Genomic DNA, 12,898 nt, shown 5'->3' on the forward strand with positions numbered 1-12,898 from the left:
GCACATACTGTGGGCGCGGGCAGGACAGCAGCGTGCTTAGCACCCTTGGGGGAGGGGCGGCAGGGCAAACATATTCGGCTTGCTTTTCCCTGAGCTCTATCTTTGGCTAGAAGTGTATTTCTCAAATATAGTCTGGTCCCCAAAATAGAATCACTCAAAAAGTATTTACTTTTTTACTAAACCACACACTACTTTCTGACCACAGCTGATTTATCAGTGTGTCAGACTCAGATGGACTCACAGAAAATAAGGTAAAACCCAGAGTCCTGATTTGGAACCGTACTTCTTCCTCTACCAGCTGAGTCGAGAGGGGTGTAAAGTCCTTTCCTGCATTTGCCTGGCTTTCGTGACATGACAGGGATCACACAACTCACCCCAGGGCTCTGTTTCAACATTTCAGGGTCGCCTGCTCAATCTGAGCTGCTCCACGGTTCCCACCTTTGTTCTGTCCATCACAGCTACGACACAGGTACGTGACAGAATATCAGCCCAGCCTGCACTGAGATGACTGGGTCTGGGCCTAGATCCGAGTTCCAGTGATAGCATGGCCTCCTATGTTCTTAGCAACCTGTTTTCTTCAAGTTACAGGTTGTCAAGATTTCGGCTTTCTCAAGTATAGAAAATAATAGTTAAGTAGAGTCAGTGTTTGTGTTCCTTTGCGTTAGCTATTTTCATTAGGAATACAGTGTTCCAGCTTAGTTGTATTTAGTCCGTCCTTTTATTAGGAACTAAAACAAAAGCACCAATAAATCCTCTTATGATGTGTGCTGGTGTTTATTACAGTCGAAGTCCTGGATGCTGCCGCTGTGGTAGTTCACTAAGTACTTACCCCAAGACCCTGTTAAACCTAGTTTTATTTTAATGTCCCTAAGAAGTGTTTTTGTCTTTTCTGACCCACTTTTCCTGCCTTAGGCTTTGGCACTGATAGAACTCTATAATGCGCCTGAGGGACGATACAAACAAGATGTATACTTGCTCCCTAAAAAAATGGGTGAGTGAAAACGGAAACCTGTGTTGATCCCTAGACTGTTGCGTGGTTTGGTAAAATGAGTATCATGAAAAGCATTGGATTTAGAGTCAGGATTATAATCCCTCTTCTGGCACTTAATGGTTTTCGGACCTCAGGACAAGTTCTAATCTCCATGAGCCTCAGTTTCTTTATCAGTAAGGTGAGAATACATACATTGCAAAATTGTAGCAAGAAATACAGCTAATGAGTAAAGGTGCTTTAGCACAGTGGTTTAGGGTAGATGCTGTTATCGCAGGTAGTTTATGAAGTTGAGTAAACTTAACTACCACTGATTACAGCCCAGGACCAAAATGGACGAAACAGAAACCAAATACGGGTTTTATTGTCCATCCTCTATCAGACATGTAAACAGTCTCCTGTCATTCCAGCGGTCAGCTGTGCTGTGTTTACGTGACTAGTGCATCAGCTTTAGATCCTTACCTTTACAGATATGATGCCACTCTCCCCTCTCATTCGTCAGCCCAAACCCCTGTCCTCTTAAAGCTAAAAACCACCTTGTTCTTGTCCCCTGCAGCAGCTTACCTCCGATTGCTTTTTGGTTTTTAATCCATATTCATAAAGGTAAAAGCCCAGGAAGCTTATCTATGGAAAACTAATACAGTTGTGCCAGCTGCCTTAGAAATCCATGATCCAAAGATTTGAGGCCATTATGGATCTTACCCTAAGTAAATGTTGATGACTTCACTCTTTTGAGCTCACTAGGATCCACCTTGATTCAGAATTTATAGTTCAGCTAAGGAAATTGCTGCAGGAAGGTGAGGGTAGTACGTGTTATGTTGGCCATTGAGGTGAACCCAGAAGCTTTGCCAGAGAAGAATGGGGCGGTACAAGTTGCCCTATTTTGTCACTCTGCCGAATGGCTTTCGTAATACATTCTGATTGTACTGAAAGATACCTTAAAGACAACGTTGAGTGGTTTTCTTAATTAGGCGAATATTCCAAGTTAGATTCTTTCAGTATTATTCCAAGCCTTGTCCTCTCTCTCAGAAAGCTTCAGATGAAATAATGGGAGGCTGTGCCCTGAGAGGCATATTTTATATGGAGTTTGCTCCCTGCTGCTTTGTTCTTCTTAGATGAGTACGTTGCCAGCTTGCACCTGCCATCATTTGATGCCCACCTGACAGAGCTGACAGATGACCAAGCAAAATATCTGGGACTCAACAAAAATGGGCCATTCAAACCCAATTACTACAGGTAACTCGGGGGAAAGTAAATGAAAAGATGTTCTCCCTGATATTATACCAAGCAGACTTTTCTAAATAGTATTATAGCTGATTTTGAAATGTACAAGAACTCTGCCCCACACTAAAAAGTAAGCAGAGAAATTATCTATCTAGTAGTAGATGTAAAGAAGTCAGCATTTTCTAAAATTTTGGAGCTTGAGCCTCCCCCCGAGAGATTCTGATAGAGTTAGTCTAGAATGGGGCCCAGGCTTATTTTGTAAAACTTCTTCAGATTATTCTAACATATTATCACATTGAAAATCACTGACTTATTAGGGAGCGGGAGAGAAAGCTAGAGATGGCATTGTTGGAAATCCTGTGGAAACACAGTGAGAAATGATCCCTGGGGAATGACTGCAGGAATCCCTGGCCTATGCAAGGGAAGACCCTGGAGAGTGTTCTCTGTTTTTGATTCTTGTCTTGGAACTCTCATTTGGAAGACACAGGTGCTAACCAGTCACTCTTTCTTTACAGATACTAATGGACCATATTACCAAGGACCAGAACACATGAACCACACAATTCTAAAAGAAATATTTTTTAAGATAACTTTTATTTTCTTCTTAATCCTTTCCTTTTGATTTTTTTTTCCTATAATTTCTTTCTTGTTTTTTTGTTTTTTTTTTTTCATCTCATTATCCAAGTTCTACAGACCACACAGGAACTTGCTTCATGGCTCTTTAGATGAAACTGAGATTAAAGGTTTCTCACCCTAGTCACTAAAGAAGGATTTTACTCTCCCAGCCCAGAAAGGTGATCCTTTCTTTTCCATTTCTGGGGACTTAATAGTCTTAATTGGGTACCTTATTAACAGGAGACGCTAAGGTACCGTCTGTGTGGAACAATCTGCAATGTCTAAATTGCCTTAAAAGAGCCCATTTCTCAGCTGCTGGAATCAGTGCTCTTTCACTTCTTCAGAGGAGCAGGGATGGTACCTACCAGGCAGGTAGGTTAGATGTAGGTGGTGCATGTTAATTTCCCCTAGATATTCCAAGCCCTGTTTCCTGTGTAAAGGTGGTATGTTTGGTTCAGAGATGTATACTAGTGAGTGTTGCTTGTTAAGATCCAGTAGGCCCACTTGGATTTAGTACAGCCCTTCCTCCACTTCCCACCAGACCCTCTCATTTTCCAGGTTTTTAACCAGACTGTTCTGTTAAGTTGAATTTTGTCCCCTAGCATTTATTTCTGTTTTTGTTTTAGGGTTTTTTATTTGTTTTTTAAGTAAGAAAAACGTTTAGTCTTAATATTGAGGAGCTGCTTGAGTGATTAGTTGTTATCAGTTTATCTTTTGAACCTTTGGAGCTAAAAGTGCAGAGTTGAGTCTAGAGAAATGCTGATTTCAAATTCTGATAATCCCAGTTTCTAGCCCATAGTTCCTAGCATCAATGAACTGTGGCCATAATAGCGGATTTTATCAGCTCTGCCCATCAGCTTGTGCTGGAAGCAAATTTCTTGAGTCATTAGTCAGTATATAGCACTGAACTCTCTTTAAGAGCAAATTTCTGATCAGCTGTGCTTCTGCAATTTAAAATATTTAAAGGGAGGTAGGTGTGGATGGGAGGAGGAAGGCTAAATTGGGCCAGGGTGAGGGAAATCAGCTCTGTTTAACTTGTCTGGGACATTAGGCCCCATATAACTTAGGTTTTACAGAAGCAGTACCACTTTTGATTTACACATGACACAGAAAGTGTGTGAACTGAGACCTCAAAGGGCAGTTTGTGCCTAGAGTAATCGGTATGTCCTGGCTCACGCTCTGTAAGAATCCCCAGAAAGGCTCTCTTAGAGATCAGAGAGATGATATATTCCCCTGCCATGAACCCTGCTTACCAGCATTTCTGCATGGTCAGACGAGCTTTATGCTCATGAGCTTTAAATGCATAATTATCTAGGATTCTAAATCCTCAACTTGTTCTAGCTTGTGATCCTTCAAAGTTGGGTCAGGCATTAGTGCTAGATACTAGAAATTTTCATTTCCCTGTTGTTATTGATCAGCGGGACAGGCAGTAATTAAAAACAGAAATATAAAAAAGGAAAGCTTCCACCCTGTGACTTCCTATCAGGGGACAGTGATCTTGCCAAAAATTTTTTCCCTTTTTTCTCCCTACCCTGCCCCTTCCCACTCCTTGCCAATGCAACCATGCTTTCTTCTCTGTAGATGCTAACAGTTCAAGCCCTTTTCCCAGGGCATTTAACCAGCCAATCAGAACAGCACATCCTTTAGGGGAGATAACCTGGCCAACAGTGGTATCCATCATGTCAGCTCTGCTAGAGGGAAGGGGCTCAGGTCCTGCTACCCTCTGGCCTGCCCCCTGCTCCCATATCTTTTACTGTGTCCATAGGAATACTCGATAAGGGCTCCGTCTCTGTCAAGCCATGTAACAAAGGACACTGTGGGAAAATGTCTGGCATCAGAGGGAGCATGTGGAGAGCAACTTAGGAGGAACAAGTTTATTTTGTATTGAATGATTTTTAATGAATGCAATATTAATCCTTGCAGATGAGCAATAATCATTAAAGTCAATTAAAATGATAAGACCTTATTGGAATCCTGTGTCATTCTTGTTTGAACAACACCTTCATTTAGAATCTGTTTTCCAAGATGGGACAAGTCATTGGTCAGTTAGCAATATCTGAGAGATTTTTTAGGACCTAGTATGTAGAGGAAGAGGCTAGATGCAGAGTTCCTCAGTAATATCTTAAATTTTGTGTCTGCTCTGTGCCCAGCATTGGGCCTACACACTTTCACTTTAACTTCGTTCCTGCAACTTGCTGCCTAAAATTCAGGCTGCCTCAGGTACACAGTCCCCTTCATAAGACCCTGTACCTAATTCTTAAAAAACGCCTCCAAAGTTATGTAAGCTTTAGCCCATCCCCACCCCACACCATACCTGTATCCATCGCTGAAGTAGTCTCCATATTTTCTGATTTAACAGTGTATCTGTTAATATTGTTCAAAATAACACCCTTTCTATTTTATTAAACTGATCCCAAACAATGTTGATTTTGCAGTGCAGATTGGTAAAATGAATGTTTTTAGTTCTGCAAGGTTTTATCCATGCAAATAAATCCAAATATAAACTTCACGTTGCCTAGAGTTAAGTTTTTAAAAAACTGTTTCTGAATCTGTTTGATAACTTTATAAAAAGTTTATCTATTATGGGAAAATATTTGAAAATTAAGTATTTGAATATAAAGAATTTAAATGAACTTGACTGTGCAGTTTTATAAAATTAATTCTTCAAAGTGTCTTTTATTGCTTTCCATGCACTAGGATCTGTTTTAGATATTTGGGATACAAATGAAAATGAGGATCTCTTCCTTTACCTGCAGTTCAACATTAGGTAGCGCTGCTATCCAAATGGGTTCCCAGCCTGGGATGTGTGGGTGAGAGCTGGGATGTGGCCTAGTGCTGGGAGCCTCCCTACACTTGGATGGGGAGGACATCCATGCAGGAAAGGGTTGGCAATGTTGGATTGTGTAGGAACAGGGAACTTGATTAAACCAGAAGAAATACTAAGGCTAATGAAAGCCAGCTCTCTGATTTTTAGAGGAGTTGTTAGAAAGGGAAGAGACGAGAACAAACTCTAGTGTTGAGTTTGAATAGGAGCTACAGGGTTTTGGTGTGAACTCATGAATTTCAACATAAAGAAATAGGGGAATGGATTATGTACAAACGCTCCCTGGCTCTGTCTACTAAGTGAGCCTTGGAGCAGCAGTCCCCCTCTTCCCCCAGTGCAGTGCATGCTCCTAGCATCCAGATTCAAGCTCTACATTCTCCACTTAAAGGAGTGAGGACTCTGGAGAAATGGCTGATTCTATGGCTGTGCAGAAGTACATGAAGAGCAGGAAAGCAAGGAAGTACTCGAAAAATGATTGCATATCAAAAGGACACAGAAAACGATCTTTAAAGGACTTACACTGGGCAAATCTGGAAAAATCTGAGCATCCAAGTAATGGTTTATAAAGCACTGAACAGAAGAGGAAACTGTATACTGATATAAATGAATCAGTTTAATAATAAAGAATGAGATATATAAGTAATTTCAGAGCACTTCTCTGTAAAATGCTGCTTAACACATTATTGACCAGAGATATTAATATGCCTTTTGTTACCTGAATGTTATTGGCCAGAGATGACATCAATAGGTTTTTAGAGAGTGACACAATTAACATTACCATGCAAAGTTGTTAGAGCTTGGAATTGATCAAGGGTTCATTATACAACTTAACAATTGTCATTATTATTCATATTTTGCTTCATTAGGTTTTTGTTCCAACCTTGTGTATATTATTAACACAAAATTATTATTGTAAAATTTTCAAAAGTGAGGCATCATGAACTTTTGAGTGAAGAATTTTTCAGTGAATTTCATGCAGTTTCTTTCTCTGATTGTCCGAGCAGTATATATACTAGTGTCTCAGAAGATGGTAGTTCTTCAGAATCTAGTTCTGATTCAGACAGTCCTGCTGCTGCTGCCAAGTCGCGTCAGTCGTGTCCGACTCTGCGACCCCATAGACAGCAGCCCAACAGGCTCCTCCATCCATGGGATTCCCCAGGCAAGAATACTGGAGTGGGGTGCCATTGCCTTCTCCGTCAGACAGTCCAGGCGGGGTTCAAATTTCAGTGTCCATAAATGAAGTTTTGAACACAAACCATACTCATTAGTTTGTGTAATGTCTGTGACTACTTTCATTCACAATGGCAGAGTTGAAGAAGCACAACCAAATGGCCCACTAAGTCCGAAATAGTCCTCAATGTAAAGACTTTGCTGACCCTAGGCATAAAGGTTATGTTAGGGATAAAGGAAAAGATGTGTCTGAAGGCAGTTACTGCTGCTTCTAAGTCGCTTCAGTCGTGTCCGACTCTCTATGACCCTGTGGACTGTAGCCCACCAGCTCCTCAGTGCGTGGGATTTTCCAGGCAAGCATACTGGGGAGGATTGCCATGCCCTCCTCCAGGGGCTCTTCCTGACCCAGGAGTCGAACTTCCATCTCTTCTGTCTCCTGCATTGGCAAGCAAGTTTTTTTACCACTAGCACCACCTGGGAAGCTCCCTGAAGGCATTTGACTTGCGTTCTATTAGGTAAGAAGAGGAAGTCTCTGTGATAGCAGAAAAAGAATGAAAGCATCAGAAGATAGCATTAAAACATCTACATTACCATATGTAAAATTAGATAGCCAGTGGAAATTTGCTGTATGATGCAGAGAGCTCAAATCCAGTGCTCTATGACAACCTAGAGGAGCAGGATGGTGTGGGAGGTGGGAAGGAGGTTCAAGAGGGAGGGGACATAAACATATACCTGTAGGTGATTTATGTAGATAGATGAATGGGAGAAATCAACACCATATTGTAAAGCAATTCTCCAATTAAAAAAGAATACACATTTAAATATACATGACATTCTAAAAAAAAGAAACTATCAAAGAGTATTCTAGTCTTAAGTGCATGCATGCTAAGTTGCTTCAGTCGTGTCTGATTCTTTGTGACCCTATGGACTGTAGCCCACCAGGCTTCTCTGTCCATGGGATTCTCCCGGCAAGAATACTGGAGTAGGTTGCCATTCCCTTCTCCAGGGTTTCTTTCTGACCCAGGGATTGAACCCCTGTCTCCTGCATGGGCAGGCTGATTCTTTACCACTGAGGCACCATGGATTAACTGCTTTTTTCTTCCCTGGTGGTTCAGACAGTAAAGAATCTGGGATCAGGAAGTCTCAGCAAACCAATAAAGCAATTCTAAAGTATTTTAAGGGATTTCACTGGCTGTCCAATGGTTAAGACTGCACTGCCAATGCAAGGGAGCAGGGGTTTGATCCCTGGCTGGGGAACTAAGATCCCACATAACCACATGGCCGAAAGATAATAATTTTTGAATTATTAAAAATTTTGTGACTCCAATATAGAGTGTGTGATCAATTTAAACTTAGTAATCAATTTTAAGTTGCAATCAATTTTTTGTATATATGCAGTATTGGAAGTTACACAATTGGAACTTTTAATAATGGTGTTTTGTTTATTTTATTGTTTTTGTTTGTTCTCCACTGCAACCACCAGATGGCGAATTTTCTCACATTGTCTGGTTGTTGCACAGGGTCTCTGGCCAACAAAGGATAATAGGTTCACAATTCCTTCTCTGAAACTCCTGTGTTTTAAAATTGAGAATATTTCAAATTTTTAGGAAATACACAAATATATAATTTATGATGTTATAATTCTTATGGGGATGTGGAGCAGCATTCCATAGACCAGTTCAGTTGCTCAGTCGTGTCCGACTCTGCAGCCCCATGGACTGCAGCACGCTAGGCCTCCCTGTCCAACACCAACTCCCAGAGCTTACTCAAACTCATGTCCATTGAGTCGGTGATGCCTTCCAACCAACTCATCCTCTGTCGTCCCCTTCTCCTGCCTTCAATCTTTCCCAGCATCAGGGTCTCCCCTCCCCAAATCAAGCCTCCAGAAAAGACCACAAACTTGGCCAATAGCTTTACTATAACTTCAGGAGAGACCTTGACAGACTCTCCACTTGACCAAACTCTAGTCAGGGTCCTCCGACCTTTCTTCTTGACTAGGCCTTGACCTTGGCCCCGTCTTGCATAGCTCAGTTGTAACAAGGATCCAGCTAGGTCACTTTAGCAAGAATCCCTTCACCCTTGCTATCTGATCATATTCCCCATCCCGTACCCATGCTATCTGATCACCCTAGCCTGTCTTCAGCAAGAATTCTCCTACCCTTGATGTCTCCTCTGAGTAACTTTTCTCCCACTGACCCCTTCATTCCACTTGTTGGCTACAAATTCCCAGCTGTCTTCGTCATACTTGGAGTTGAGCCCAACCTCTCTTGCCTATTCCAGTAGCATGGACACCTATCACAGTTGTCCTGAATAAAGTCTTTACATTTTAACAAATGTCAAGAATAACAACCTTGAGCTGGAGGCACCCGGCTAAGCCATCCCCAGACTCTTGACCCATAGAAACTATGAGATAATAAATGGGTTTGTTGTTGCTGTTGTCTGCTGTGTTTTTGTTGGCTGCATCAGGTCTTGGTTGCAGTGAATGGGCTTAGTAGTTGCAGCTTGTGGGCTTAGTTGTCCCTTGGCATATAGAATCTCAGTTCCCCGACCAGAGATTATTGAACCCGCATCCCCTGAATTGGAAGGCAGACTGAAACCACTGGACCACCAGGAAAGTTGTTTGCCGTGGCGGTCTGAACACAGGTTGGAAAAGAATTTCCAGACACAATGCAGAATGAGAGGAGAATAGAGTTTATTAGAGTGGGTGATGCTGTTACAGCAATGGGCTAGCTCAAGGGAGAGCTGATGTTTTTCGTGGGCTAGTAGCCAATTTTCATAGCCTCAAGAGAAAATTCCTGCTGGAGGGGTGGCATTAGATGATTCGTTAGGGTGCTATGTAGGGTGAGTACTGGGGTGGGTGTTTTTGACTAATGGGTCAAGAAGCTGGCTAGTGATGATGAGGGGGGCTTTTGGCAATGGTTACAAAGGGGATTAGTCAATTTCAGAGATGACCTTGGTTCTGGGCTCCATATCTATGTCTTTGGCACAAAGCCTCACACCTGTGGCCTTGGGATAGGACTCCACACTTGTTTTAATCCTCTGTCAGAGTAATTTGCTACACAGAACTAGAAACTAATGTGTGGTGTATCCTGGATACTGTGATGCTGATGCACTGCTCAAAATCCCCCTCCAGGACTGCGGCTCTTATTCTTCTACTGCCAGGAAAGCTGGCTGCTGGTGGTTCATAAATGTATGAATGTGAAGCACCTTGCCCAGTATCTGACACCCTATAGACACACTGCTGCTGCTGCTGCTAAGTCGCTTCAGTTGTGTCCGACCCTGTTCGACCCCATAGACAGCAGTCCATCAGGCTCCTCTGTCCCTGGGATTCTCCAGGCAAGAATACTGGAGTGGGATGCCATTTCCTTCTGCAATGCATGCATGCATGCTAAGTCGCTTCAGTCGTGTCCGACTCTGTGCCACCCCATGGACAGCAGCCCACCAGGCTCCTCTGTCCACGGATTCTCCAGGCAAAAATACTGGAGTGGGTTGCCATTTCCTTCTCCGATTTAATCATTAAGTCATGTCAACTCTTTGGAACCCCATGGACCATAGCCCACCAGGCCCCTCTATCTATGGGATTTCCCAGGCAAGAATACTGGAATGGGTTGGCATTTCCTTCTCCTCTATAGACACACAGTATGTGCCAATTTCCTTCTACAGAGCCCAGCTGGAACAACTACTATGTTTTTACAGTACCTACAATGCTATAATAGCTCACACCTGAAATTTCATTTCCTCTGGTTTCTTGAACTATGACTGCTTCTGGTAAAGGAAGGGCCTTCTCATCATAGGCATCACCTCTTGGTAATAAAAATAATTCTCTTTTGAAAACAATGATTTATTATTTTTAAAAAAGGTTTCCCATAAATTAGCTCATTTGATCCATAGCCTCAGAGAGAGGTGGTATTATCCTCATTTTGTAGGTGCGGAAAGAAGATTGGAAATTCATCAAGGCACTTCTGCAGCTTCTACCCTCTACTGACTGAATTGTGCTTCTCTGAAAGTGTCTTAGCCAGTGAGGGAGGGGGAGTTCACCAGCTCCACTTCAGCTCCTTCGCACTGGAGATTCCTCTTCCTACCAAATGCCGCATGGACTACAGTTCAAGGAGTTTTTCCCAGGGTGGAGTGAGTACTCTCTGGAACTCAAAAGTGGTACTAATTTAAGTAGCTCTCCAATTTAGAATTCTTGTGTTAATCACAGCTTGGAGACCCTGCTTTCATTCAGGAAATATTTCCACACAACCTGGGACAATTCTTATTTTTTTTTAAAAAAGGCATGTTACTTCTCAATATTGAGTTTAAACAAGCAAGAAAAACTGGAAACAACCCATATATTTATCGACAGGTGATTGGATAAACAATGGAATACTATTTATGTACTATTGATATCAGGCAACAAGATGAATGAATTTCAAAATAATTATGTTGAATGAAAGAATCCAGACAAAAAAGAATGCATATGGTATGATTCTGTTATTGTAAAACTGTAGAAAACGCAAACTAATCGGTAGTGTCAGAAAACTTAACAGTGGTTAACTGGAATGGGAGAGGGACACAGGAATGAGTAGGAGAGAGGATTACCAAGAAAATTTCTGGGGGTGATGGATTTATCTTTTTAGAACTGTTTTTGCCCTTTGGCTGCACTGGGTCTTGGTTGCTGTGCTGTCTTTAACTGTGGTGGCCAGGGGCTGCTCTCTAGTTTTGGTGTGCAGAGTTCTCTTTGTGGTGGCTTCTCTTTGCTGTGGAGCATGGCTCTAGGGCCTGTGGGATTCAGTGGCTTTGGTGCACAGGCTTAACTCCCCTGTAGCATATGGGATCTTCCCAGACCAGGGATCTGAACCCATCTACCCCAGATTCTTAACCACTGGACCACCAGGGAAGTTCTTGTCTTGAATATGGTCATGATTTTATGTGTTTATGCATATGTCAAAACATATCAAATTGTATATTTCAAACATATGTGGTTTATTGTACATAAATTACACCTCAAAAAATAACACCTTAATAATAAAATTTTCAAAAACACAGAAAAGTATAAAGAAGGAAATGAAAATAATGTTGTTCCTGCCATCTAGAAATTAAACCTACTACAATTTTGTGTATTTCCTTCCAGTCTTTTTTTCTATACACACACACAAACACAAGCACCATGAGAACCAACTGTACATTCAATTATATCATAAGTATTTTCCTATGCCACTAAAAATTCTCAATATTAAACATAAATAATGACTTCTCCATATTCAATCTTTTGCTTGCCCCATTACTTACTTAGCTGTTTTCTTATTGACTATTTTTCAAATTAGGTTGTACCAACTTTACACTATTGAAAATATTACTGCCTGGAAAATCATCACACAATATCTTTGCCTAAAGTTTTATCTCCTTAGAACTTATCACTAAATGTGGAATTACTGGGACTTTCCTGGTGGTCCAATGGGTAAGAATCCAGCTTCCAATGCAGGAGATGCAGGTTCAATCCCTGGTTGGGAAACTAAGATCCCATATATTGGGGTGTAACGGCGTGCCACAACTACTGAGCCCTTGCACCAAAACTAGAGAAGCCCCTGCGCTACAAGGACCCCGTGCAGCCAACAACCAAAAATAATAAAACAAATTTTTAAGTGGAATTACTAAATCAAAATAACCCTTATTCTGAATGTAGCTGAAATAGTGTACTGTTTAAAGGTCTACATTTTACCCCAGGTGATACAACTTGTGGTAATAAGTCTTGGAACTTGATCAAAGCTTCTAAGCTTTTGGTCAGTCTTAGAACATGACCAAACTGTGGTCACTGAAACTAGATGGCAGGTGTTCGGTTGTGCGGGGTTTGCTGGTATTACCTAAGAATTCTCTCAGCTTTGGTCCTTTTCCTGCAAATTCCTTAGTTTTTCCTATCAGCTCAAACCAGCTCAGCTTGGATGAAATGCTAATTTATAAAATATGTTACTGGATTTGAGAAGGAACAGAACCAAAGGACAGGAACATAGGTAGGAGGAAGTACCAACATAGCAGCTTGGGATTTATTCATTATTTTGCAACAAAGACTTTTAAAGCAACTACCAGGTGGAACC

The 12,898-nt window shown here is 41.6% G+C and overlaps 1 protein-coding gene across 2 annotated transcripts in view; it reads left to right on the forward strand.

Annotated features, from left to right (window-relative positions):
- AHCYL1 (adenosylhomocysteinase like 1) overlaps positions 1-4,793 on the forward strand; it is a 41,447-nt gene extending 36,654 nt beyond the window's left edge. Inside the window, exons 14-17 of one of the 2 annotated variants that reach the window (XM_069573691.1) lie at positions 401-469; positions 913-991; positions 2,104-2,224; positions 2,728-4,793. In XM_069573691.1, the coding sequence (XP_069429792.1) occupies positions 401-469; positions 913-991; positions 2,104-2,224; positions 2,728-2,734 (276 nt within the window). In that variant the 3' untranslated portion in view covers positions 2,735-4,793. Of the gene's footprint in view, positions 1-400; positions 470-912; positions 992-2,103; positions 2,229-2,727 lie in introns of those variants that run through there. The other variant, XM_069573689.1, reaches the window with a different exon arrangement.
- Positions 4,794-12,898: the final 8,105 nt, after the last annotated feature.

The sequence above is a fragment of the Ovis canadensis genome, chromosome 1, assembly GCF_042477335.2.
Source record: "Ovis canadensis isolate MfBH-ARS-UI-01 breed Bighorn chromosome 1, ARS-UI_OviCan_v2, whole genome shotgun sequence".
NCBI lineage: Eukaryota > Metazoa > Chordata > Mammalia > Artiodactyla > Bovidae > Ovis > Ovis canadensis.